At 48.5% G+C, this 27,726-nt stretch overlaps 1 protein-coding gene across 1 annotated transcript; it reads right to left on the bottom strand.

The window, feature by feature from the left end:
* Positions 1-542: 542 nt before the first annotated feature.
* Positions 543-26,928, bottom strand: LOC144134965 (uncharacterized). Its single transcript, XM_077667753.1, has 5 exons — positions 26,863-26,928; positions 10,218-10,267; positions 8,421-8,687; positions 5,893-6,207; positions 543-1,852 (listed from the first exon to the last, which is right to left on the bottom strand). The coding sequence occupies exons 2-5, from the start codon at positions 10,257-10,259 to the stop codon at positions 1,661-1,663; spliced, it is 816 nt and encodes a 271-aa protein (XP_077523879.1). The 5' UTR covers positions 10,260-10,267; positions 26,863-26,928; the 3' UTR covers positions 543-1,660.
* Between the last annotated feature and the right edge of the window lie 798 nt (positions 26,929-27,726).

Here is a 27,726-nt window from a genome sequence, read left to right as displayed (position 1 = left end):
AGTCGTCTGACTGTCGCAGTGCCATGTGAACAAGTTGGATTTCGCCTGTCTGTTAGTGAACTATACGGGCAAAGGTTTTGTTGAATTGTAATCTCTCTCGATTGTTACTTTGCACGAGTTGCATTGTATTTGTAAATCACTTTGCATGTGCTCGTATGAGTAATTGAAATCCTCAGTAACGTCTCTTTGTTGTATGAACTGTTTTGTTTTGTGAACCTTTGGCTCCGGCCCATTCTCTGGCTTGCGACCGGCGAAAGCTGGGTAACAAACGACCAACCCTCTTGTTACGTGGTAGCTGGTCTCCGGCTGGGCTTGCCACGCTGAGTCGAGGGCACTCCTTTGTGACAGACCGCTACCCCCACACGCTCTAAGGGTGTCTGGGAGCGCGCGCAAAGTGCGCGAAGTGGTGACAGCGCGTCAACATTTCATAGATACACCTGTGACCTCTTTCAATGCGGGAACAGTACTTCACATTTCACTGTGTGCTACAGAAAGCAAATTGAACGAGTTTCGCACTTTGTGTGGGCAGAAAACACATCTCACACAGTTTCAGGGAATTTTATTGCACTCGTAATGTCAAAGACACCACACGGTCAGATGCGATAAAGACTGCCCTATTTCACAATCCATAAGCTGGATCATGAGTATGACGCCAAAACTTGGCGCTCGTCAAATAGAAGGCATGCGAAATGTCCATTGTATAATGGCTGGAAAAAATAATTCAGTTCAATGTTCATGCCCTCTTTCTACGAAATTAAAACGGCAACTACTCATCTAAGCTGCATATGGTCACATGAGTAGTGGCGTGCGATCTCTTAGCACAAGTTTAAAAAGACACTGTGGTGCTCGCATCTAGTTCTCACCGGACATTCGCCATAAAAGAGCATGCCATCATGCGATTGAAAGAATGACAAGCAGAGAAGCAAGCAAATACCAAGTAGCATAACGACTTTCCACGCGTCTTGCTCTCGGTACGTTCAACACTGCATTGCCAGTGTGCCATTAGGTTTTCTTACCTCGGCCACCTTTCAAAGCTTTACAACAAAGTGGCGTTCCGATCTTCTACCCTTATATGTATTACCCAGCGGAAACAATATGCTGGCTTCCTCTAGAAGTGAAGATCTAAAACCTAAAGCATCGTACGGCAGCGCCTGACTTCAAGGTTTTCAGGTACTGAATTTTTCAGGTACAAATGCACACACTTTGATCTCTTCAAGATTATAACTGCCGTCTGAAAATCACCTGATTTGTTAAACAATTTCAAAGTGAAAGAACATGCTGCGGCACAGGTGTGCTGGAGGGAAAGCAGTGCTTGTCAAGTGCAAAGGCACGTTTTCACTGTCCAGACGACACTGAACAGGTAATTAATAGCCGCACCTGCTTTTTCATCTGAGCCCCGTGGATGTGCTTTAAATATCCACGGCTCCCTCCACACAGACCTTTAACTAGCCAGCGTCAGGTTTGGCATTGCATTTAAAGTCTTTTCCCCTAGTAAAATATACTTGTCTACCTTATTTATAGTTAAGGCACAGTCGTATCGCGAGCAACACGTGCTGGAAGTGCACGCATGGTCGTTGGCATCGCGTTGTACCGCCGCTCAGTTTAGCTGGGCTGTAAAGGGGCCCTTGTCACATGATTCGCATGTACGTCGGTTGAGAGATCAGGCGGTGCGCGGGCATATTTGCTCGAAGACGTCCAGGCGCCGATAGGGCATCTCCTTCCAGCGCCAGGTCCAGTGACGACGGAAGTCCACCTCCAGCGACCCGTCGAGCAGAGTCGGTTCCAAAGGTATGGGAGGGACGTCGGTCTCCTCGCGTTTCCAGCTGCCAGAGTTCCAGCGAGGGTCCGCGGACTGCGGGACACAGCCAAGAATGGTTGAGAAACATCTTTCTTTCAAGCCATAACATTGCCATCCTGGTTAAACCTGGGGTAGCACATGGGACCTCCCTACTTCCGTCGGACCAGGTAACACCTTACACAAGCGCCACCCGAAGAATCCGAGCACCCAGCCGGCCTGGCCACCTTGCCCCCATGAGAAAGAAAATCTAGAGGACATGTAATTACTGATTACGTGTGACAGTGCGGTTGCATGCGCTGGCTGACGCTAGGGTCTGTTCTATCCATGCTGCGCGCGGTTGACAGATTGCAGGTGTGATTTGACCAATTAACAAATATTATGACAGACCAGAAATGCACGTTTTTCATGACGAGTCTTCTAATGCGAAGAGGAGAGGGGAAGGAGAAGAGAGGGCAGTTTGCAGTTGTGGCAGGTGGAGACAGGCAGGGGGAGGGGGAGGTGGCTGGTGGCACGTCAGTTGACCTAATGGCGTCATAACCATCTCGACCGATCAGCAAATTTTACGACAGATAACACCGGGTCCTTTCCGCGATGAGACCTCAAATGCTATCGCATGAATACTGGCTGGAAACCATAACTTCCAGCATTCCAATTCGAGCATCAACTAGCCCACCTGTCTGTGCTATCCACAGGAACGTCCAGATTAGCGGGCGTGTTCCCACAGCGATGACCAGCAAAACGATTCGGCCCGGTCCGCAGCCCGGTTGAGCAACCGACGCACAATGCTCATCCGCAGATCCAGCGCCTAGGTTACGACAGCATTATAAGTGGCCACCAGAAGAACGCAATAATTTTCTGCTATGACACTACGAGAACGCCTGTTACATCTTTACTAAATACCCACATATAGCTACAGCTGTGGAAGAATTCCCCAGGTCAAAGCTCTGCTTTTGAGCCTTGTAAAATGTCGTTTACGACAGCACGGAAGCTAAAAACCTACGAAGGGAGGACGAAACACATCCTCTCCACCGAAGGACGTGATAGCTTTGTGGGTGCTGTAAGAACCCGACTGTGTTGCTCAAAAGCGGACCGTGTTATCTCGCGACTTTTAACCAGCCCTGTTCATTCCAAAACAAAAACTGCCCACAAGGAATCATATCCAGCATTTTCGTAGCTGGCAGAGGATTTCGCTGGTGCCCACTGAAAGTTGAGCGTAACGCAAGCAAGCGTTTCTGTGCGAGAACCGACCGCTCCTTCGTCTTCAAAAAGTGCATATACCGTATTTACTCACGTAATGAATCTACTAGCATTGGTACCTTTCCCTTTTTTGGCTGACAAGAATTTTTTTGCGCTCACGTCATAAATGTCACCAGAACACTGTGTTAGTCTTCGTCACAGTTCGTGTTCGTCCTCATCTGTGTGCGCTGTTTGAACTTGCACCATATGATAAACATATCCCTTTCTTTTGGCGGGCAGCCTGCTGATGATGACAGTGAATGCTAGCAAATGCCTGTTTTAGGAACGCCCAGAGAACTGCGCAATATTGTAAGCACTACGTATCGAATGTGAAGCCTACTACACCTGTATAACGCATCCTACGAGAAGACCCAATAAGAATTCCTCCGCGCAGAATCTGAGAACCAATAGAAGCGAAGCTCAGTCACTAAGGGTTCTTTTTCGATGTGCCATATTAAGTGCCACCACAACAGCAGTCTATATCAGCATGCGTCCTTCCACAATATTGGAAAGTTGGTAAGATATTTCCAGTCCCCAAAGAAGTGATGATTATGGATTTTTATGGTGCAAGGGCATCTACGGCCAAAGAGTGCCATGGCACAAGGTATTTTCCATTTTTCAAGGTGGAGTCAAAGACCCAAGCATTGCACCCTGAAGAAGCCGAGCGCCAGACCGGGGGAAAGCTTGTACCCATTGTATCACCGGTGAATACCCGGTGGCATTGGGGATCGAACCCCACACCTCCCGCATGCGAGGCGGATGCTAAACCACTTGGCCACCGCTGTGGTATCCCCCAAACAAGGTTCACCTGTTTCATGCAAAAATTGCCGCCCCATTTCCCTCACAACGGTATATTCTAAACTAATGTAACATATATATTCCCACATACACATGTTGCTTGTCTCCATAACATATTTCTGTACTAACCAATGCGGCTTTTTGAAAGGACGTATATGCGACTCCCAATTACCTCCTTATTAATCACCTAAGCTCGAATCTTGACCTAAACATTCCTACTTACGCTCTCTTCCTTGATTTCGAAAAAGCTTTCCATAAAGTACCGCATAAAAGACTACCACTAAAGCTATCGTGCATAAATCTTAATCCATTAGGTATGAAATGGTTTCGTAGCTTTTTGACTTAAAGAGCAGTTTGTCGATGCTAACAATTATTCTTCTCCTCGTAGTTCGGTCATTTGAGGTATTCCCAAAAGTACAGTTCTGGGACTCTTGTTTTTCGTCATCTACATTAATGATGTTCTTTCCGATATTTCCTCTACCAACTGATCATTTGCTGACTATTGTGTAATATACCGCCCAATCTCTAGCAGTATTGAAGTTAACATTCTTCAACAAGATCTTAACCGAATCGAAACTTGGTGCAAACAGTGGTTAATGTCTCTTAATATTGCTAAAACATGTTTGATCTCGTTCCATCGTCGGTAATTGCATAGTGGTTCTAAATACGTTCTTTTTAGTTCGGAAGTGCCATCCATTTCTTCTTGAAAGTACTCAGGCATTACTGCAGTGCACAACCTAACATTGTCATCTCACATCATGAACACCGCTAACGAGGCTACCCGCCGCGGTGGCTCATTGGTTAGGGCGCTCGACTACTGATCCGGAGTTCCCGGGTTCGACCCCGACCGCGGGGCTGCGTTTTTATGGAGGAAAAACACTAAGGCGCCAGTGTGCTGTGCGATGTCAGTGCACGTTAAAGATCCCCAGGTGGTCGAAATTATCCCGGAGCCCTCCACTACGGCACCCCTTCTTCCTTTCTTCTTTCACTCCCTCCCTTATCCCTTCCCTTACGGCGCGGTTCATGTGTCCAACGATATATGAGACAGATACTGCGCAACTTCCTTCCCCAAAAACCAATAATAATAATAATCGTACCCTTGGTTTTATACGTGGCAATCTACGATTCGCCACCCCATCCATCAAATCATTAGCACACCTAACTTCTGTTCGTCCTGTGCTAGAGTAGGCTTCAGCAATATGGGATGCTCACCAGTCTAACCTCTCCTTAACCTTTGAAAAAAATACAAAAACGTGCTATCCGCATTTTTTCTCCTGATTATTCATACTACACTAGTGAGTCTGCTTCCCAATCTTGGGAACCTTCCCAACCATCAAACGCGACGAAAAATTTCTCGATTGTGCCTCTTTCAATTGTTTTATCAGTCATCTCCAGGGGAATCAGTCATATCCTGCTCATCATCCCTCGCTCCGTATTAGCCACCATAGCGCCATCTACGCCCCCACCGCAAGAACTACCGCTAATTACCGATCTTTTTTCGTCATGTCATTTCAGGACTGGAATGGTCTAACTGGAATGGTCTAACAAAGGAAGCCGTGAATCATATCAACGCCATCCATATCAACGCCATGCTGTCAAAACCTTTGTTTTTTAACTGCCACGCCCATCCCTCAAGTTCATGCCGCATACCATGGGCCTTTGAGGTATCAAATAAAGAAAGCGTGTTGCGCCTTGGCTTCACTCTGAATGGTGTGTGTTGCGCGAGTGAACTTTAGCTGTGCTCTTTGAACAGCATTAGCACATTAGCAGGCGCTGCAGGAAGTATAAGTCCGGGTTCAGATAAAAAAAGTTCACAATATACTCGAACACAAAAACAATGCTGATGAGGAAGTTTTTTTTTTGGTGCAGAAACTAGGCCATACCGGATGCAGTGTATATTTCGCTAGCCAATTTTATGACCTTTTTTACCGCCTCAAATTTCTTAATGTTTCGCCGCGTTATGGACGCAACACTAAATTTTCCGAGATTTATCGCAGAAAAAAAGGAGTGCCTGCTATATGCGAGTAAATACGGCAATACTTCGACGAACGTGAACTGACCGCGCTCTTCTTTCCCGCGGCGCGCCTCTTGCGCCTCTTGGGCGGCGGCGTGACGTCCCCGCTGGCCGGAGGCGCACCGACGCCGGTATCCAGCGAGGAACTGCGTGTGGTGTCGCTCAGCTCGGAGCCAGCCCACTTAGCCGGAGTCTGCAAGGACGGCCCTCCCGCAGTGCCGGGGCCTGAGGCAGCCGCCGACGCGGGGTTCTCGGGCATGGGCGGCGCTTTCTTCATCTTGTTCAGCACAGACTCCACGATGTCGGCTGTCTCGCGTCGGGTGTGGATGAAGCTGCACCGGGAGCCAAAGGTGCAGAAGCCCTGGAGGAAGGAAAACAAAACGCAGAGGACGGTTACCACTGCGTAGCGCCAGGTTGGGCGACAGCTGTTGACTGTAGTAAATACAACATTTACTCGTTATTATTGATCTCTGGTAGAATTCCCGTAACTTCACTGTTGTCACCTGCGACGCCGGCATTCGGACCAGGCGTCACTCAACTCATGACGGACTCATGGCGGACTCAAGACGTTACTGAGCGCTTACCAATGGGAATGCGAAGTGCCACGACGCCGATGCTGAACCGGAAAACGTGCCTTTAACAGCTATCGCTGTAAAGCGCGCCAGTGTACTGCCAGTAAGCCACAAGCAAGCTAAGGTGCATATCAGATGGAAGATGCTCCGCAACAAGAGATCTAAGTTTTCGAGATCATTCCTGTGCTACTGTCAGGCATGCGTGGTTAACGGCATGAGAAACTTCCCTTCCATTCTTCTTAGTCTACCTCATGCTTTATTATTGACCACGTACGCGTCGTTAAGAAGCAAAGGGTTCTAAACGCCACAGTTACCGATGGGGAAATGCTTTCGGGCCCGTCACCGTCGAGCACGTCCACAACCATCAACTCGCCGCCTGAGGTATCAGAACCTAATCCGGCTATCACTTACAGAGAAATTATTCAATTATATTAAACAAAACATAGTCACTTTTCATCCTCCTGCGAAAGGGCTAGCCAAAAGCGAGGAGTGTTGGCTCCTTCACCTATGTACACCAACACGGCACTGTGCCCGGCAGTGCTGCAATAATTTATTCCGGCTTATAACTGGGAGTGCCTGCATCTACGCGCGTGTTTTCGGACTTGCACCACTTGGAGTGGGCATGCCCCTCTAACCCTGCTTACACCCCTTTCCCCTCACCTACCCGAGAGATCTGGGAGGCTGCCCTGCTCGGCTGCTCTACGTTAGAGAGCCAAAGAGCCCTTGTCGCTAGGGCCCGAGCTGCCGCGGAAACCACAGGGGTCCGAGTCTGGGACCCCTCCTAGAATTTTTAAGGGGCTGGCCCTTAAGGCCAGTCCCCACACTCCTGTAAATAGCCTTGAATAAATGTTTTCCACACCACCACCACCAAACGATGCTGAGAAATGTTATCTCCGCTATGCTCCTTTCAGCTTAAAGCACGCCGCTGAAGACACAAAAAGCACATTTGACGAAATTGAAGTGCACGTTAAAGATCCCCAGGTGGTCGAAATTATTCCGGAGCCCTCCACTACGGTCCTATTTGTTCCTCTCTTCTTTCACTCCCTCCTTTATCCCTTCCCTTACGGCGCGGTTCAGGTGTCCAACGATATATGAGACAGATACTGCGCCATTTCCTTTCCACCAAAAACCAATTATTATTATTATTAAATTGAAGTCCGCTGAGCTTTCCGATCTCAACAGTTTAGCTGTGATATAAAACCTGCCAAATTCACACGTGATGAGTTATCCTTATAAGGTAATGGGATGTGTAGAAATTCTTGCTCTTCAAGACTCTTTAGTGGTTCCACGAACAGATTTCGTTCTCGAACCATGGAGCAATGATAGTGCACGGGCTGGAGTGCAGATCCTGGAAGCAAACACCCTGGTATGACAAGTGGGAAACCCTTCTGAGGATAGGTACGTCGCTGTAGTCTGATACAACTCAAGAACGGAGAAGCTTTTCCTCGTCAAACGACGCCGTTCCAGCCAATGGCATCATTAGGTGCTCATCACCCTGATAGCATGAAAATGCAATGAGTGGCAGATGAAAGTGATGATGATACTGAATTTTTATGGCCCAAGGGCATCTGTGGCCAAAGAGCACCATGTCACAAGGTATTTATCTTCTCAAGATGGGGTCAAATACCCATTTCTCAAGCAATGCACCTTAAATAAGCCGAGCACTGGACCAGGGGAAAGCGTGTACCCATTTTATCACCGGTGGGTACCCGGCGGCACTGGGGATCGAGCCCTGCACCTCCTGCAAGCGAGGCGGATGCTCAGACCACTAGGCCACCTCTGCGGTATTTCAGATGAAAGTGGATAGTTCCTCCCTGCATGGTCCGGTATAGATCCATCTTTCCACTGTGGCGTCGCTCCCTGCATCGTCACGCTAGAAGGGTCATGAGAATCGGCCGACGCCATTGGCTACAAGTGAGACCTCTGACGAGGAAAACCCGCTTCATTCTTGAGGTGTATCTAACTATAGTGTAGGGCTGGCGAGCTACCAGCTTTGGCGAACCTGGTCGTGGAAGTCCTTGCAAAGCTGCGACCGGTGCTTGGGGTGACGCGGCAGTGGTCTCAGTTCGGCGGCGCTGTGAGCGTACACACAGCCAGCGCCGAAGCTGCAGAAGCCCTGCTCCTCCAGGTGGTGGCACATCTCTGTCTTGTAGCGGCTGGAGAACACCGTCGACCACCACGGAGGACTGGGCACAGGCCTAGCGTCGTTCGGGCTACGGCTGCTGACCACCTGCTGCGCCACCTGGCGCATGAGCGACACATGCCGCTTCTGCGTAGAGAAGAAGAGGTCATGCTCACTACAGATTTACGAACCACATATAGCTGTAATATTAGCCGAACTCGAGTAAGTTTAATGGCCCAATAATGACCACGGCATGAAATGTCGAGGAGAGATAATACATTGGGACAATTTTAATAGCGCGGTCACTATTGGAAGAAATAACTTGGCGGGGTGCTGTACAATATCAGGCGTGTAGATCAAAACACTAATATTCATCGGGCAACTTTGCCTTAGGTCGCACTGGAGAGTGCTCACTTGGAATGACCGTTACCCTTTAGCGGATCTGCACAGGCAGATTTCAGACGAGGGCTGGAATTATGGCGGTGGTCCTGGGTTCGCAGCCAAGACCACGGGAAATTTTTGCTTCAAGTTTGAAAATTCCAACGAAGCCTGCGATTTTCCTTATGTAGCAGTATAGCTTCAATGAAGTCGATGTTAGCCGCAACTGTCTCCCCCTTTTGAAGTACATTGAAACCAAATTATCAGTTCCAAATAACAGATTAGATGCAAGAAGCTCCCCGTACGCTGAGTAGCATACCTTACTATCTGTTAAGTAGCTTTATTTTTTCAATTATGCCCGTAGAAGGAATCGGGGTGAATGTGGCTTTTCCTGAAAAATATGCTCCGGAGGCTTTGCACCAAATATATATGCGCCCACGCCTGTAGTACTCCTGCGTTAAAGGACGTATTCATACTAAAATTGCAGCGATTACATTTTACCTTATTCCAATCATTTGCTGTTTTTTACATTTGCCGAATAGCAATGCATTTGAGTCGCTCATGGGAGCATGACAGTAACGTTATCTAGTAACCTCTCGCACTCACTTGTTCTTTATGGCTTTGAAACGTACGTCGAAGGTAAATACGCGTCCAGTAGTGCTAGCAGCTTTAGAAGGAAATATTTATGAACCATCTCGTAGTACAAAATCATAACAAATGTCCTGACCAAGAACCAGCCTTACAGAACAGATTACATGTTCGCTCTTATAAAGCAGTCTCGTAAGGCGAGCTAGGTTTTATCAGCGTCGAGACGCGGCTGCATGGTGACGTGCACAATGGTGATCTGTAGAGCCCGTCTTCCGTTAGGTGACTTGTAATTGTGAAAAATTTACCAACGACGGATCTCCAAAAAATTTGCTCCTGCAGTTGCCTACGTTGAACCGGTGGTAACCTAATTCCAGGAACCGAAACGATGTCTATAGGCGAGGAATTAAGATACAACAAATGTCGCTTGTGAACTTTAGTGCACAACGCATCCAAACGCCTGTCGTTAGACGTCAGCCAAATTTTAGAATCCAACCCCGTAATAGGTGCAGGGTGAGTCCAACTGTATTCATCATTAACATGTTTTCTACATGGAAACAAGACATTCAGTTTTGCCTCTCATTGTGAGATTCAAGTCAAATGATTCAGTATTTTCAGCTATTCTTTTGTCTCTTACAGCGCTTCACAGCAATGGTGAATACAGCCTTGAAACGTGCGATTTCTTTGCTCTTTGGTGTTAGTCTGATCACGTACCAGATCCCTCCTATGTCGAGGACGCTTCTCGGGAGCAGCCATCCGGGTAACTATAAATGAAAAAAAAAAACGTCAGTCAATTTGCGTAGTTAGGCCAGATGCAGATATATGCGCTAGCATGACATCAGTTGTCGGTTGTAGCTGCGACCTACTAGGTGGTACCAGGCTACCAACTTCTTGCGTTTAGCTACGTTAGCTTGCATTAACTAGCCCCTAACAGCTGCTGCTCATTCCGCTTAGCTCGGTGTACTTATGAACAGTGCAGCCTAATTAGCACCCCAGGTTCTTGCCTGGCTAACACCGGCTACAAATTGGCAAAGCAAGCCACCCGGTGGGCAGGTGAGCAGTGGCGCAGCGCCCCAGGTTCTCAGCTGGTTACCACCGGCTACACCTTGGCAAGTAAGCCACCCGGTGGGCAGGTGAGCAGTGGCGCAGTGGCACAAGGCAGGCGCTATGGCAGCTGTTGCCATCGGTGGGACATTGGTTGCGACCAAGGTTGCTCTTCACGAGCAGCCTCTCACGATTAAATGGACTGCCGCCTGACACGGCAGGCAGGCGAGCCACAAAACAGACTTCAGACAAACGGACAAACACACAGCAGTCAAATGCTGGAAATGGCGTTCGACTCTATTAAATTTGAACTTTTGTTAAAGAAGCTAGAATACTATGGCATTCGTGGTATTACTTTGGATATAATCAAATCTTATTTAAATCAGCGGAATAAACTTGTTGAAATTACTAGTATCTGCTCACAGTTCAAGCAAGTAAGAGTTTCCCAAGGAAGCATATTGGGCCCCCTCCTTTTCATTATTTACGTAAATGACCTTGTTCTTGTTGATAGTGAAACCAAATACATAATATATGCAGATGATGCTACGGTGCTTTTTTCGTCGAACAATATTGCAAGCCTGGTCTCAACCGCAAATTCTGTTCTTGAAAAAAATGCAGAGATTGTCCCAGGATAGTGGATTAAAAATTAACACGGACAAAGCTAAAGCTATTTTATTTCAACCAAAACAATAAAGGTGTGAACCTACAGACCCTAACCTACAGAACCTACAGAAGCTACAGAACCTAAGAATTGAGCTCGTCCGGTCTGCGAAAACGTTAGGTGCGTGTTTTGACAGCCATATGTCATGGAGCGATCACAGACTTTCTTGCTGGAAAACTCGCACAAGTCGCTGGTGTACTCATCAGTTTAAGACCGCTCCCACGTAAGGTAAAACTTCTTTTATATAACGCTCTCTTCCTGAGTCACGTACACTACTGCTGTCTCGTGTGGAGTACGATGTCTGCTACCAACATAAGTCGGTTATTTGGGCTTCAGAAAAAGGCAATGCCTAGTATTTGTAACGCTCCAGTAGACGCTCATACTGCACCTCTTATTAAGAAAGTTTAAATTACTCGTATTGCTCTGTTAGATTTCAGGCTGTTGCTAGCGTATCGTAAAGACGAGAAACAAAGACAGTCACACATCGTGTCCTTAACTCAAATAGAAACAGAACAAAATACAACATATGGTCACCTGAACACTGGTATATGCCGCATCCTCGCATTATAACTATGCTCTTCAAATGTTACGCCATCGCTTACCACGCCTGTTAAATTATCTCCCACGTAATAACATAAATGCCACTTCGTGTCCTATCTCGCGTTTATATGAGCATTTATGTGTCTTTTGAACATGCCTTTTTGCTTTGTTGTTTTGTGACTGCTTCTGACGTTATAGGCTGTTTTCGTTTTAAATTCCCTTCTGATATTAGTCTTCATCATGTTTTTTTTTCTTTCCTAACAATTTTAACTTGATAAATGGTTTCGATCACTGCTTTTGTTGCTCAGGTGTATACACTGTGGATTGCGTAGCTTTTTCTTTCTTTTTTTTTGGTTTGTAATCTTTTTTTACACTGAGTTTTCATTTGCTGGCATAGTGTGTAAGCCAACATGTCTTTTTGTTATAGCTTTCGTTTATGTATTGTTCTTGTCAATTCCGAATCAGTGCCTGTGCCTGCTGCTGCTGCCAACAGACTGTGTTTAAGGCCCGTGTAGTTGCCGTGAGCAACTCCACCCCCCCCCCCCCCCATAAATTGTATGTTTATGAAAATAAAGGCAATTCAAAGTGCTAGCACTTTGACGCTGAAGACGAAATTTCGCCATTGCGATTAGGCGTATGCACCAGCGATTTCCCTATAGACGCCCTTGTTTTTATGAAGGGACTCCCCTCAAATCGAAACATTTTCTTAATGCTGATTACGAGCAAATATAACTACCCATTCTTTCTGTCCTTAAACCCCAACCCCTGAAAATTTAGATCCCCTCCCCCCCTAAAATCAATTACTGGCGAAACCCTTGGTATGCGCTGTCGTATGGATAATCACTGATGACGGATAGTAAAAATCCCAGCTCCATCCGGGAACATGACCTCAGCAGTTGTTTATCTCAGTTTAGTGTTCAGGTAGAAAAGTTCTCGAAACGCTGTGAGCTGAGCAAAACCAAGACGCTGCTCCGGTTTCTTCTCAAGTGGCCTAGATATAACCGCGCAGCTGTTACTGGCATGCTTGTTAGTTCAGCGCCGTTGCCGGTGGTGATGTGGCGTAACCAGATCACGTGCCGGAAAGAAGGACGAAGATGCTCAAGCCTAGCGCCGAACAGTGCGTTCGGTTGAACGATAGAAAAACTAAAACGCTAGCTTTAACTCATGCGCACAACCCTCTCTCCACGCGAGCTTTCCTTCTCCCTAAAGAGGAAAAACAACGTTTAGTGACATGGTCGCGGAATGAATACAACCGTCTAACGTTCGATTAAGGTGTAGATGTTTGACCGCGGTGAGAAAGCAGACGAAACAAACAGAACGATTGCGATACCCGGTAATGTGTACTTACTGCACAGTAGATTTTCGCAAAACAAGAAAGAGGTAGCATTTTAACGTAGTGAAACCAAGCAGACATGCGAGTGCGTGTTTAGCCTGGTTGGCTCATTGTCTTGCTTTGCCGAGTCGTCGGCACAACTAGCAGCGACATTAGTTTGATAGTAGTACTAGCTGATGAAGACGACGACGTGATAGTAGTACTAGTTGATGAAGGCGACGACGTGCAATGCCCAGAGCGAGAGTGTTGCAGTCAACACGAGGCGTGATAGGCTGCGGCGATAGCATAAAGCTCTCGTGCAGTGGCCAGCGAAGCCTATCTGTTAGTGCCGCCGCGGTTTCGAAACCCAGTCGCTGCAATATTTAGTTTAGTTATCTGGCACAAACCCACATACATAGCAAGATCTTGCTCGGGGTTTACCTACTAGAATAGTGCTTTTGCACTAAAAAAAAAAAATCTTCGCCGCCAAGATGTCGCCATGAAAGCCGCTCGTGCAGAGGCGCAAATTAGGCCTTGGGAATATTGAGAAAGTGCCAAAACAACTACAAAAACATTCTAAACAGCTGCGTAGTAATTATGAATTATTTATTACTGTAATCTTCCTATGTATTACTTGCCTTGGTTTATGTTTTATGGGGTTTAACGTCCCAGAGCTCAGGCTATAATGAACGCCGTAGCTGATGGCTTCGGATAACTTCTACCAAATGGGGTTCTTTAACGTGCACTGGCATCGCCTAGCATTTCGCCCCCACCGAAATGCGACAGCCGCGGCCGGGATCGAACCCGCGTCTTTCGTGTCAGAAGCCCAGAACCATGATCACTGAGCCACCGCGGCGACGTGTATTACATCAACACTGTACCGACTAATAAAGGTGTGCGGATACGTCTCAAAGGTGACATCCTGCATTTCCTGCGGTTTTTTTTTTTGCTGCTGCTGCAAATGCATCCCTCCGTAACAGAACACTAGGTCAAGCAGGTTTTTATGAAGTAAATAAAACTATAACTACAGACATATCTCGGCCTGCGTCATCTGCACACTTGAAAGGCGTAGTATTCAAAACACTGCACCCACTCTTATGCTGCTCTGCATAGCCCTTGCCTCCAAAACTAATGCGTTCGAAAATGCTGGTAGAACTGCGTATAACGAGAAGTTCCAAACCATAAAGAAAAAAAAACTTCGCACAATTCCTAACCTTGTATACCCAAAATGACCAAACAACCAACTGAACACGTGCGACCTTAACGTATTAACTATAGCCTTTGCTTTTAAGTTAATAACATCTGTGCTGCGCAGCCCATCCTGAACGCTATCTGACACAAATGACGTAGAGAAGCAGACAGGACGCATTGTTGTGTCCCTTCTGCTCGTAGTCCGTGTCCTACAGTTTACGACCGGGGTACCCAAACGGAGTCTCGCCAACTGGCCCGGAAGCCTACCATTTCCCTGCATGATCTCTGTCAGCGCGTATTCTTCGGAACCTAATAAATCCGTGCTACAAAATTGCACCCTCATGTAGGAGATGTTAGTGCCCCGTGTTTTTTTGCTCGTCATTCGCATTGATGCAATATATCCAGCATGGCGTACCTGTGACGTCTCGGTGCACGAGGTAGCAGTTGAACGTGAGAAAGACACGTACAGCCGTTGATCACCGGCACTGCCGTTACCTACGGATACATTCCTCTACCGCGCACTGCGCTTTTGAGCGCTGTCACGGACTTTCGTCGGCCAAACTGGGGATTTCGTCTCGGACGTGCAATTAACCGACGGCGAGACCGCAAGGACGACGGAATCAGGCCTTTATCTTGGGACCACAAGAACGAAAAGAGAAGGAGACAGAAGCAAGCAAGCAAGCAAGCAACAAAAAAAGCGAAGACAAGAAGAACCGAAACAGCTCGCAGGGGCGCAGAAAGATATAAAAGGAAGAAAAAATTGCTAGGCGACCATGAAAAATGCATCAAACACCCACTACCTCTTTCCACAGACGACCGCACTGTTCTTGGCAAAACAACTTGGTGAACGCGACTACTGTATCTTCGGTCTCCTTTTTTAAATAGCTAGACGTTCACATTTTTAACAATTTCAAATGGTTTTCTGAAATTATGAACGCTGCTAAAGATGTTAACCGCACCCTTGGCTTCCTTCCACGTAGCCTAGGTCGTCGGTAAAACAACGCCCGTAAAACTACTAGCATACGCAACCCTTGTAAGGACCAAATTGAAGTATGCCTGCGCGCTATGTGACCCGAAAATCGCTACCACTGAATCAACTGAAAATCGTGCGGCTACATTTATCTTCTCTGAATACCCCCGCGATACAGGCGTCCCTAACTTAAATGTTAAAGCCGGTCTTCCAAACTTACGAGCGCACCGCAAAATATCTGTACTCCGCTAGTTTTATAAATTACATCGCGCCTTATCACCCAGCACTGCGGCCATCACGCTGATCCACCTCACTTCCGACCGCATCTGCCACACTATACCCGTTTATCGGCCACATGCCCGAACGACGACGCACCTCGACTCCTTTGTGAACGCAGCCAACCACTGGAACGATCTTGGCGCAGTTACACACCCTCACTCTAACCCCAGTCCCTTCAGAACTGTCGTAAGACAGCTTTTCTGTTGATCTTGCCCATAGCTCCCTCCTCATGTAAAACCACACACCCCCAGAGTCTTTGAAGTATTGGAAATAAATACATTTCACCGCAAGGGAAATTGAGTACAGTCTTCCACAAACCTGGCCAGAACGCTCGAACTCCGTGCCATCTGCGCTCCGCAGTGCGTACAGCGACGTCTAGCGGCAGCGCCTGATTCGAGATTGCGCATCTCTGAGTATATTCTGAGCATCAGATATGTGCTACCTCGAACCAGGCCCTGCCGCTAGACGTCGCTGTACGCGCTGCGGAGCGCAGACGGCGCGGAGTTCGAGCGCTTCGGACAGGTCTATATATGGACGACTGTGCAACTTCGTGTTTTTATTCTGTTACGAGTAAAAACCCATCCTCCGGCTCTTCATGGCAATGTTCACGTTTGTCCAGCAGCAAAAGGCGCATTTATAGTCGATAAAAATTTTGATTTACAAATCTTCCCGCCAGTCAGTATAAATTGAGGTGCAGGCTGTTCCACACTGAGACAAACTGGGAGCGCGTGGCCACCGCGCTTCGAGAAGCGCTGCCGGCCACAACCGACCAGAAGGGGCGTCGCAAGGCGCATGCGCGCAAAGAGCCGCCGGCCCATGCTTACTGCGCATGCTCCCTGCCGCCAATTCCCTGCGGCTGTCGATGGCAGCCATAGAGTTTCTTACTATGAACTAGAGGGAAAGCTGGCGGCACTGCACCTGCACCTCCATGGGCGCGCAAAGCATCATGGGGCGATGAGGCTACTTGGTACAGGACAGTAGGTTTTTTTTTTTTCAGGAACACCGAGTGGCGTTACACAGATGTCCCATTCCGTGTCCAGGGCGCGCTCCGCGCGCAGACGACTTTGGCGTAAAAGTAGTGCGAAAAAGCCATAGTAGCGAAAACGCAACAGCACACGATGCCAATAAAAGGTTTTGTTTTGAGAAATGCTGTGGAAAAACTTTTTAAATTGTTGAAGCGACCACATTTTTTTCTAAATCATTCATTTTTAAAAGTGCGCCTTTTAAGTACGAAATATTGGCTTTTGTGGTCTGCAATGCTTGGCCAATAGGAGAGCAAGCCATCGCATACTTGGGCAAACTTCATTTACATGCTTTTCTGCTCGTTTGTTGCAGTATATAGACAGGATATTGAATGTTAGGACATCCTTGATTATCGAACAACGCTTGTTTTTTTCATTACTTTTTGGCCAAAAGTTGTAGTTTTGCAGTCAGCAGCTATCCGCCCCATGATGCTTAGAGCGCCCATGGTGGGACAGGTGGTCTCTAGGAAGCTCCATGCAAACTTCCGTAGGCGGGTCGCCAGCTTTCCCTCTAGTTGGTAATAAGAACCTCTATGGTGGCAGCACTCCTCGAAGCGCGGCGGCCACGCTCTCCCAGTTTGTTTCCAGTTAAGAGTATCAACCATGGTAACAACCTGTACTGGCCGAAATGGAAAGGTTTCCACTTTTTTTAACTGAATGACGGTGTAGCGTTTCATTCCTCAGATCCACGCCCGAACATCGCTGTCGACGCACGCTGGAACGACCTTGCCGAATTACGGCTTCCCTTACTCTAATCCCAGACACTCCTAAACCGCCATCGAACAACCTTTTTTTATTAATTTTGCCTTGTCCACCCCTCGTGTAAAACCCCACACCCCTGGTACATGTCAAGAATGTAGCGGCAAATTCTCTTCAAAAGAGGCTCTAATATATATATATATATATATATATATATATATATATATTGTAACGGGGGGTTTGTTACGAGGTACTGGGGCGACGGGAACGGCAACGGCAGCAGTCTGGGATCAGATCGGCAAAAGACACACAAGCGTAGCGCTGGCAAAAACTCTCGAGAACACTGTCACCTCGTCTTCGTCTTTTCAAATCATCAGACGCATCTTCTTCTTTAGCCTTACAATCACCCCGGGGACAAGAGGAGCCATCCTGGCGACTTAGGATGATTGCAAGACGGCGGGGTCGTGGTAGGGCTTGAGGCGCTGGACATGAACGGTCTCCCGTCCTCGGCGGCGGAGATCAGGAGACGGCGTGAGGGGTTCCACGATATAATTAACCGGAGAGGTGCGCTCCAGCACACGGTAGGGACCATGGTACTTCGCAAGAAATTTTGAGGAGAGACCGGGAGTTCCTGAAGGGATCCAGAGCCACACAAGTGCACCAGAAGTGTAGTTCGGTGGGGTTTGGTCATGGTCGAGGCGGGAGCGCTGGCGATGCTGGGGGTCAGTGGTGAGTGACCGGGCAATTTGGCGGCAGGCTTCGGCGTGTTGCGCGGCGTCGGAAACAGGCCGATATTCGGATTCATCAGGGCGGTAAGGGAGGATAGTGTCGATAGTAGCAGAGGGTTGGCGGCCGTAAAGTAGGAAGAAAGGAGAGAATCCGGTGGTAGACTGCGTAGCGGTATTGTACGCATAAGTAACGTACGGAAGGACGAGATCCCAATTCGTGTGGTCAGAAGCGACGTACTTGGAGAGCATGTCTCCGAGTGTGCGGTTAAATCGCTCAGTGAGGCCATTGGTCTGCGGATGATAGGCGGTGGTAGTTCGGTGAATCGTGTTGCACTCTTTGAGAAGCGCCTTCACCACCTCAGATAAGAACACGCGGCCTCGGTCACTGAGCAGTTCACGAGGTGCACCGTGGCGAAGGATGAATCGGTGCAAAATGAAGGAGGCGACGTCCGTCGCTGTGGCAGCCGGAAGGGCAGCAGTTTCGGCATATCGTGTAAGGTGATCCACTGCTACTATAGCCCAACGGTTGCCGTCTGCAGTGTATGGAAGCGGACCGTATAAATCAATGCCAACGCGGTCGAACGGGCGTGGAGGGCATGGTAACGGCTGCAGCTCAGCAGCAGAACGATGGGGAGGTGTCTTGCGACGTTGGCAGGGAATGCATGCGCGCACGTACTTCATGATAAAGGTGTACATTCCGCGCCAGTAGTAGCGCAGCCGTATGCGGGTGTAGGTCTTGAAAACGCCCGCGTGACCGCTGTGGGGGGCAGCATGGAAGTAAGCGCATATCTCCGAGCGTAAGTGACGTGGAATAACGAGCAGCCACTTGCGACCTTCGGAGTTGTAGTTACGGCGATAAAGTAGGGTGTCACGGATCGCAAAATGGGCAGCTTGGCGGCGGAGCGCACGTGACGGTGAAGCAGCCGTCGGGTTGGCGAGAAAGTCGAGAAGGGAAGCGATCCAGGGATCCATGAGTTGCGCTGAAGGCATGTCGCTGAGGCGAAGCAAGGGCAGAGAAGCGTCGGAGGTGGAAAGGCTGGCGATCTCGGCTGGAAGGGGGCAGCGTGACAGTGCATCGGCGTCTTGATGCTTGCGGCCGGTGCGATACACGACGCGGATATCATATTCTTGCAAGCGAAGGGCCCACCTAGCGAGGCGGCCGGAGGGGTCTTTCAGGTTGCAAAGCCAACAGAGCGCATGGTGGTCGGTCACAACGTCAAAAGGGCGCCCATAAATGTACGGTCGAAACTTCGCGAGGGCCCATACAATCGCCAAACACTCATTTTCAGTTACGGAGTAGTTGCGTTCTGCTGGTGTGAGTGTGCGGCTAGCATAAGCAACGACGTATTCGTCAAAGCCAGGTTTTCATTGGGCGAGGACAGCGCCGAGGCCAACACCGCTGGCGTCCGTGTGAACTTCGGTAGGAGCGGCCGAGTCGAAATGGCGCAGAATGGGCGGCGCCGTGAGAAGACGGCGCAAGGTGGTGTATGCGTCGTCGCACGCTGGAGACCACAGTGATAAATCCGCACTTCCAGACAGCAGTTGAGTCAAAGGCGCAGCAATGGACGCAAAGTTGCGAATAAACCGGCGGAAATATGAGCACAAACCCAGGAAGCTGCGCAGATCTTTGATGGAGGTAGGTTTGGGAAAGTCAACCACAGCACGAAGTTTCGCTGGGTCGGGACTGACGCCCTGCTTAGAGACAACACGACCTAAGATGGTTAATTGACGAGCGGCAAAACGGCATTTTTTTAAGTTCAGCTGCAGGCCGGCGTGAGAGAGGCAGGTCAAGACGTGCTTCAAACGGGAGAGGTGGGTGTCGAAGTCCGGGGAAAAGACCACAATGTCGTCGAGGTAGCAAAGGCATGTCTTCCACTTAAGTCCGCGCAAAATGGTGTCCATCATCCTCTCAAAAGTCGCGGGGGCGTTACAAAGCCCGAAGGGCATCACCGTAAATTCATACAAGCCATCCGGTGTCACAAAGGCGGTTTTGGGGCGATCGGCTTCTTTCATAGGAACTTGCCAGTACCCGGAACGCAAATCAAGAGATGAAAAGAGTTCGGCCCCTTGCAAAGAGTCCAGAGCGTCGTCTATGCGCGGGAGGGGATAGACATCTTTGCGCGTAATCTTATTAAGGCGGCGGTAATCTACACAGAAGCGTATGGAGCCATCCTTCTTTTTGACGAGCACCACAGGCGACGCCCATGGGCTGCTTGAGGGCTGAATGACGCCGCTCTGGAGCATCTTGTCGACTTGGTCTTCAATAACTTGGCGCTCGGCGACAGACACACGATAGGGACGTTGTCGCAGCGGTGCGTGGTCACCTGTGTCAATGGCATGGGTGACAGTGGAAGTTTGGCCCAAGGAACTTTGATGTGAGTCAAATGATGAGCGAAACTGATTAAGTAAAGTGAGAAGCTGTGCCCTTTGCGGCGCTGGAAGGTTGTCGTCGATGGAGCGAAGGAATGCTTCGGTTGAGGAGGGATCGGGCGCAGCAGTAGGTGGGCTGAGTGCGGCTATGGAGAGGTGCGGCGCGTCGTCCGTCTCTTCGCGGATGAGCAGAGACGCGAATGGTTGTACCGTGCCGAGACATTCACCTAGGCGCAAGGCGTTGGGGAACGAGAATGGGTTAGACACGAACAGTACGGAGAGGCCAGCGGATATAGTCAGTACAGCCTATGGCAGAGGCAGACACTTGCGGTGCAGAAAGATAGGGGACGGAGTGAAGAGGACAGTGTCGTCGCGAAGAGGGCCGCAAGAGAGGGGTACGAGGACTGAAGAGCAGGGAGGCAGGTCAATGTCTTCGGCAACTAGGGCCTTAACACAGGCACCAGGAGGGGCAGTGTCCAAGACAGCTTCGGGCAGGGGAGAGAACTCGACTTCAGCTCGAGCACAATCGATGATAGCAGCATGGCGCGATAGGAAATCCCAGCCCAGGATAACAGCATGAGAACAGCAGGGCAGTACGACGAATTCGACGGCATAAATGGTCCCCTGGATTACAACGCGAGCGGTACACGCTGCTGACGGCTGGATGTTCTGAGCGCTGGCGGTGCGCAGTGAGAGTCCAGCAATTGGCGTCCTTACTTTTCTTAAAGAACTACACAGCTTTGCGTCCATGACGGAAACGGCAGCACCAGTGTCGACAAGCGCCATGACAGAAACGCCGTCGACGGAAATTTCAATGAGGTTAGCGGCTGACGGATGAGGCCTTTCGAAGTTCGTTGTGGACGCAGTTCTCGCCTCAGGAACTGCGGCGCCTAGTTTTCCTCCTGGTTAGCGGTGGGGCGACGTCGCATAGGCGAAATAGACCGGCGTCGTGGAGAAGAGGGCCGGAGGCTGGAGAGGGTAGAACGGTCCGGCGAGGAAGTACGACTTTGCGGCGGCGCAGCTGGTACAGAGTACTGACTCGGTGGGGGCCAGTACCCAGGAGCTTGGGGAGGAATTTCCGCGTCCGGGAGACGACGGCGGCAATGCCGAGCTACATGACCTGGGAGACCACAAAAGAAGCAAATCGGCCGATTGTCCGTTGTGCGCCAGGAATCGCTGACCCTTGGAGTAGGTCGTCGGTAAGCCACTGGCCCTCGCAAATGCGCCGGAGGCGCACTATAGATTGGCGGCTGCGGTCTTGCTACGACATCGGAATATGTCACTGGAGCCGCGACAGGAGGCGGTCTCGCGACGGCTTCGGCATATGTGAGCGGAGCCGCCACAGGTTGTGGTCTGGCGACAACGTCAGCGTATGTCAGCGGAACCGTGACAGGTGGTGACGGATGAGCCGGTGGAAGAGCCTCAGCAACTTGCTCTTGAATTGTATGTCGGAGCGCTGGAGTCAGATATGATGGTCGGTCGTGAGCGCTCGGCAGAAAGGAAAGTTGACGTGCCACTTCTTCCCGCACGAAGTCTTTAATCTGCTGTAGCAGCGAGGGGTCAGGAGCAGGCGTGAGCCCAGCGAGCGACTCAACCTGCTGTGGCCGCTGGCGTGTCAGAATCCGCTGCTTGCGCAACTGCTCAAAGATTTGACACAGCGTGACGACTTCAGCAACGGTACGCAAGTCGCGCGCTAGAAGCATCTGAAAAGCGTCGTCATCGATGCCTTTCAAGATGTGTTGGATCTTGTCGGCTTCCGACATACGAGCGTTGACCCGCTTGCACAAGTCGACGACATCTTCAATGTAGCTAGTGAAGCTTTCACTAGCCTGCTGAGATCGTTCACGCAATCGCTGTTCGGCTCGGAGTTGCCTGACAGCCGGTCGACCAAATACGTCTGCAAATTTAGTCTTAAAAATGGACCAGGTTTGAATATCTGCCTCATGGTTGCGATACCAGAGGTTAGCCACACCGGCGAGATAAAAGATGACGTTGTTTAGCTTCGTCACATCGTCCCATTTGTTGTATACGCTCACCCGCTCGTACGATGTGAGCCAATCTTCCACATCGTTCTCGTCAGTCCCGCTGAAAATGGTCGGGTCCCGTTGACGAAGAGAGCCGGCACAGATGACAGCCTGGCCCACTTGTACGGCCTGGTGTTGGACGTCCTCAGGCATCGTGCGCGCCGGGAGAGCACGACTACGGAGCTCCAGGGCCGATGTTTTACCCAGCACCTCCACCAGATGTAACGGGGGGTTTGTTACGAGGTACTGGGGCGACGGGAACGGCAACGGCAGCAGTCTGGGATCAGATCGGCAAAAGACACACAAGCGTAGCGCTGGCAAAAACTCTCGAGAACACTGTCACCTCGTCTTCGTCTTTTCAAATCATCAGACGCATCTTCTTCTTTAGCCTTACAATATATATATATATATATATATATATATATATATATATATATATATATATATATATATATATATATATATATATATATATATATATATATATATATATATATATATATATATATATATATATATATATATGAACTTGTCTCTATGAGAGAAGTAAACAAACTTTTGCGACAGTACTGTCCAACACATTCATCACTTGTCAGGCCCGTGCGCGCTGTCGTGGAGCGAATACGTCCATTCACGCGACGGGCGCCGAGCGCAATCTAAGCCAACTCAAATTGGACGTGCCACAGCGGCGAGGATAATAGCATTTTCAAAATTCTAAAAAATGATATGACAATTACCATAGTCTTAAAAACATTGGACTATGCTATTACTATGACTTTCTACAGATCTCTAATTGCAATCAGCGCCTATCTGTAATAGTTAAAAGTGCTTACTATTAGAATTTAGTTAATCTGCTAATTAACATGATTCACGTCCGCCAACATTGGTATTACTATACCTCAGAAGCCTTCACTGTATACCTCAAAAACCTTATTTTTAAAAACTAGTGGCAGGCTTCCTTGAAACACCTGGTTATAGCCGCGAACAGAACACTGCGCGATAGGAGACATGGACGATGCAGAACCCCCCCCCCCCATACCCGTTCTTTATTCTCATCTCTTTTGCGCAGTTTCTTTCGATGGACGACCAACTCGCTCAATAACGTGGTATTTCTTGTGATCTCGGCGCGTCTGCAACGCCCCTTGTCTGGCGAACCAAACTGATAAGGCTGTGCACACGCCGCGACAAAAAATGCAAAACGGTAAGCACAGCAAAAGCTCCGGCGTTGCCTGCGTTTTAAAGAATAATCGAGCGATACTAAGCGCTCGGCCGAACGCCGTTGCGCTAATTAACCAAATTTTCGCTTCAGAAAAAAAATTACTGCGTTCAGAAGGTTTTCCGGTTTTCCAGACGAAGGTTTTCCAGACACCTATGAAAGTTTGCAAACATGATCCAAGAATTACAGGGGTAAATTATTCCTTTACACTTCGCAATTCCGTGCGTTATTCCTTTACACTTCGCAATTCCGTGCGCTGCATGTTACCCGGAGTGCCAGTCACACGGTTGCCATTCGATGCATTACGTAGATGCTTACACATTTCCCAAAATTCAGGTCTGTCTTGTTTTCTTCAATTTACTAAGCGGTCCGAGATATGTCTGTGCAGAAATAAAGGGATTAAGCGAAAAAAAAATTTCTACAAGGACGGTGAAAACAAAACTAGACAGTAATTTCTCATTATAGTGTTTAAAAAATCTAAAAAAAGGATGCGCTCTCCCCCCTTTGAGCTGCTGCCTTTCTCAAACATCATACCGGGAGAAAAAAAAAATTGGCGGTGGTTTAGCTCTGGTTAAACCTTGAGTGACGCGATAGCTACAGCTGGCCGAGTGGAACTTGCTCAGTTGAATTGCAAAGTCAGTCTTTCGCAGCTCCGTTTCGCTGGGTGTTCCATCATCTTCGTCCCACTTCACACGGCGCATGCGCACAGCTATGGCAGCTCGGTTTCGCCGGCAGCAGCAGTTGCTCCGCACCACGTGGCTGGTGACGTGACCATCCACGCGACGAACCACGTGATCAGCCACGGCGCAGCGCCGCCGGCAGCTGCTCCGCACCCCGTGACCAACCAACGTGACAACGTGGCGTCGCAGCCACGGGGTGGCGGCGCCGCCACCGCGCCGCCAAGCTGAAGGCTCGAAATACTACCGTAATATAGCTACCGCTAGAATACACTATACATAAAATAGTAAAAAGGAAGTAAAGTGTCCTCCAGCGCATTCTATAATAGGGAGTGCTCTAGAGGACAGCTTGCGCACTTTACTTCCATATAGGAGGGCAGCATGGCTATCATCAGCCCTGGGAAGTTCGCTCATTCCCCTCGTGGGTCCCGTCAAACCAGCGGACGTAACCACCTACGAGCGGCAATACAGAGATTCCTTGAAAAGGCTTTGTCGAAGCAAAACTTAAAACTATCGGAGATAGCCAGTACGCACGCTCATGTACGGATAGTTGCCAAATGTCCTCTGGGTAAAGTGCGTTCTTGCCGTGCCTATGGTGTATATTTGTCGCTGTACTAGACAACACCAAACGTCCTGAGGACGTCCTCCAATGATCCAAATGTTTACATTGCGATCAGTACATTCTGAATACCTTTTGAGTGCATCATGCCTGAATGTTTTTATGAGAATATCCTCAGCCTGTGCTTTGTTGGACGACTCGAGGGTGAAAATTTCTCAGATTTCCTACAAAAGCCCTATCGCAGGACAATATTGTGGAATTGATCTAGGATCAAATCAGCTTTATCTCTTACACTCTGCACTCATTACTTGAAAATTGCAGGCTTTATTAAGTCATGTACGTACAATAGTGATATAATGAAGGAAACATTCCGACAAAAATTATACACCTTCAGGCAATATCTTAAGATATTTTAAAATTTAAACCCGGCCTTATGTACCGGATGATTCCGATATGCGGTGGTACTGTTTAGATTTTTGGGCCACTCGTATTTTCAATTCAGGCAGCAGAATTCAACTCCAGAGGGAGTTACAGCCATCTGCAGCACTGGGCATGTTGAACACATGCTGTGCCCCTTATTTTTGCTTATTCTCGTTAGCTGCTTGAGGACCAGTTAGGGACATCCTGAGAGCAACTGAACATTATGACGTGGGCATCCTGAGGTCATACTCGGGACATCTTGCGCTGTCTGGGTAACTTGAGTGAAGTTTAACAGCAAATAAGTGCAGACCAGTGGTGTCCTCGCCGTTGTCTAATTCTGCATCTCTCAGGCACGCATCGATTAGGCAGAGCACAGTACAAATTGCCACACTGACACTGCTACGCCAAGACTCGCAAGAACGCCGTGTTATAGCAGTGAAAACGTGTGCAGTATCCTTCGGCACCAATGTAAAACGCTCTTTGGCACTACCGGCCTGTTTGCTGCTGGTACCGCAGTAGCGGAATAGTTTTGCGAGCTAACGGCGGACCCCGGACAGGATTGCTCTGTGGGGCACTTTAAATATCGCCGTCCATTTCTGTCACTGGTTATGCAGGGGCGTGTTCAGAAAAAACACATTTATCGTCTCGCCTAAAAATCCTGAGCGTCGGGGGGAAAAAACACATTTATCGTCTCGCCTAAAAATCCTGAGCGTCGCGGTCCCCCAGCAGCTATACGAGAAATTGACATGCAATGTTTCTGAACCCGTATCGCATGACTGCAAGACTTCGATGGCTGTTGTATGCATTGTTTTTTTATGCGAACTGTGGGGCTTAACGCCTCTAAGCGGCGCATAGGCTAGGAGGGACGCCGTAGCGGATGGCTGTGGATTAATTTAGACCACCTGGGGTTCTTTAATGTAGCCTGGCATTGCACCGCATACGGGCGTATTTGCCTTTCGCCTCCATCGAAACACGATCGCCGCGGCTGGGATCGAACCCGTGAACTTGGGATCAGCAGCCCAGTTTCAAAGACACTAGGCTACCGCGACGGGTCGTCTGCGTAAATTTGTTGACAGAGAAAGCAGCAAGGATAGCAACTTGAAAATGCATAAACATCGGATTACAGAAATATCTGTTGCTGCACCCGCTGCTGCTTTTGGTACCTCTGGTTAAATTGTCTGTGAAGCTGTCCTCAAAGTGCCCCATATCAGTTTGGTAACGTCTGGCAATAGCATTCAGGCCGAACCATTGTCTTCTGCCTTCATTTTGTTTGGGCGAGGCGTGATTATTTTTTTCCTAAAAGGATAAATTTCGATTTGCAGGACGTCAAGGCGCTCAAGAACGATCAACTCGTTTACGTAGACCCTGTATATATGACAACCAAGAAGCGCGCATTAGTTTTTCTTGCTCATTTCCTGGTACATTGCCAATACGTTCTGAGCTTTAGTCTTTAGAGGTTTCCTTTAAATAACCTCAAAATCAATTTGCTTTTCTGAGAGCATGAGCACGGTCACATTAAGAAGGAACTAGTTAGAAAACCCACTACCTCTGTGCCATGTTGAACACTCACGTATGGCTAGAATTCTCGTCAGCACCACCTATAGATACTCAGATTTAAAAATAAAAATAAAAAGTAAGCGGACTGACCTTTCTCTTTTCCGTTTCTTCGGATGCGTCAAGCCCGTGCACCGCCCCCTCCGGCCAGCTTAAAACCGGCGCCTTCTTGCCAGAAATGTACTAACGCAGGCATCAAAGCCGGGATTGGGCCATGTGGGCGGGGCTGCTGAAAACAGTGCACCCACGCCACCTTTACTTTTTATATCTTTTAAAGTTGATCATATTCTTTGAACGTGTACGCGTGTAATGTTACATTATTCGGAAGCAACACTTTAACGCTTATTGCAGCATATTTCTCCTTTTTTTTTCATATCAATTTTGTTTAACTGAAGAAAAGAAAATTAAGGGTAATCATGGAACTATAGTGAACTAGTATGCATGGAATGTAGTAAAAAGGAGAATAAAAAGCAGGAATTTTAAAACAAACACTGAGACCTTTACACGAAAGCTTTGCTCAGAAAGGCTATGTTTCTGAATCAAAACAAACTACACGAAAATGTTTGCGCTTACTTGAGACGCTTCACCAAGAAAAAATGTTACGCTGATCCCCGGTCGACATTTCTCGAGAGAATTTATTGTTCTTGAAAGGTGGAGAAAAATGTACCCTTTAATTGTAGCAATAGCCAGCGATCTTGCCCAAGGTAGCCGAAGGCAGGAGTTCATTTATTACAAATGCATTGAAATAAAAATATTTTATGCAGTTGTATTAGGACCTGTAGGTTTTACTAATTCTGTGTGGGCGATCACTAGATTGTAAACGATCCTGTGAAAAGATGTCGTTGACAGAACAAACATCCAGCTAAGATGCAGGCCTTACAAAAACAAAACTGAAACCAGAACCGAAACCAGAACTCCCGCGTAGTGGCGTCGTGGCGCTGCTGCTGTCAGAGTCAC

Source organism: Amblyomma americanum, chromosome 5 (assembly GCF_052857255.1).
Source record: "Amblyomma americanum isolate KBUSLIRL-KWMA chromosome 5, ASM5285725v1, whole genome shotgun sequence".
Taxonomy (NCBI): Eukaryota; Metazoa; Arthropoda; class Arachnida; order Ixodida; family Ixodidae; genus Amblyomma; species Amblyomma americanum.
The sequence above is the reverse complement of the archived record's forward strand: the minus strand, read 5'-3'. Positions and strand labels throughout refer to the sequence as shown.

What these genes read in the sequence shown, in the direction of transcription:
- LOC144134965 (XM_077667753.1), bottom strand. Translation starts at nt 10,259, where the DNA reads ATGGCTGCTCCCGAGAAGCGTCCTCGACATAGGAGGGATCTG. An exon ending in CTCGACATAGGAGGGATCTG is followed by an intron (nt 8,688 to 10,217) that starts GTACGTGATCAG and finishes TTCTCTACGCAG; the next exon opens with AAGCGGCATGTGTCGCTCAT. An exon ending in CCGCGGGAAAGAAGAGCGCG is followed by an intron (nt 1,853 to 5,892) that starts GTCAGTTCACGT and finishes TGTGTCCCGCAG; the next exon opens with TCCGCGGACCCTCGCTGGAA.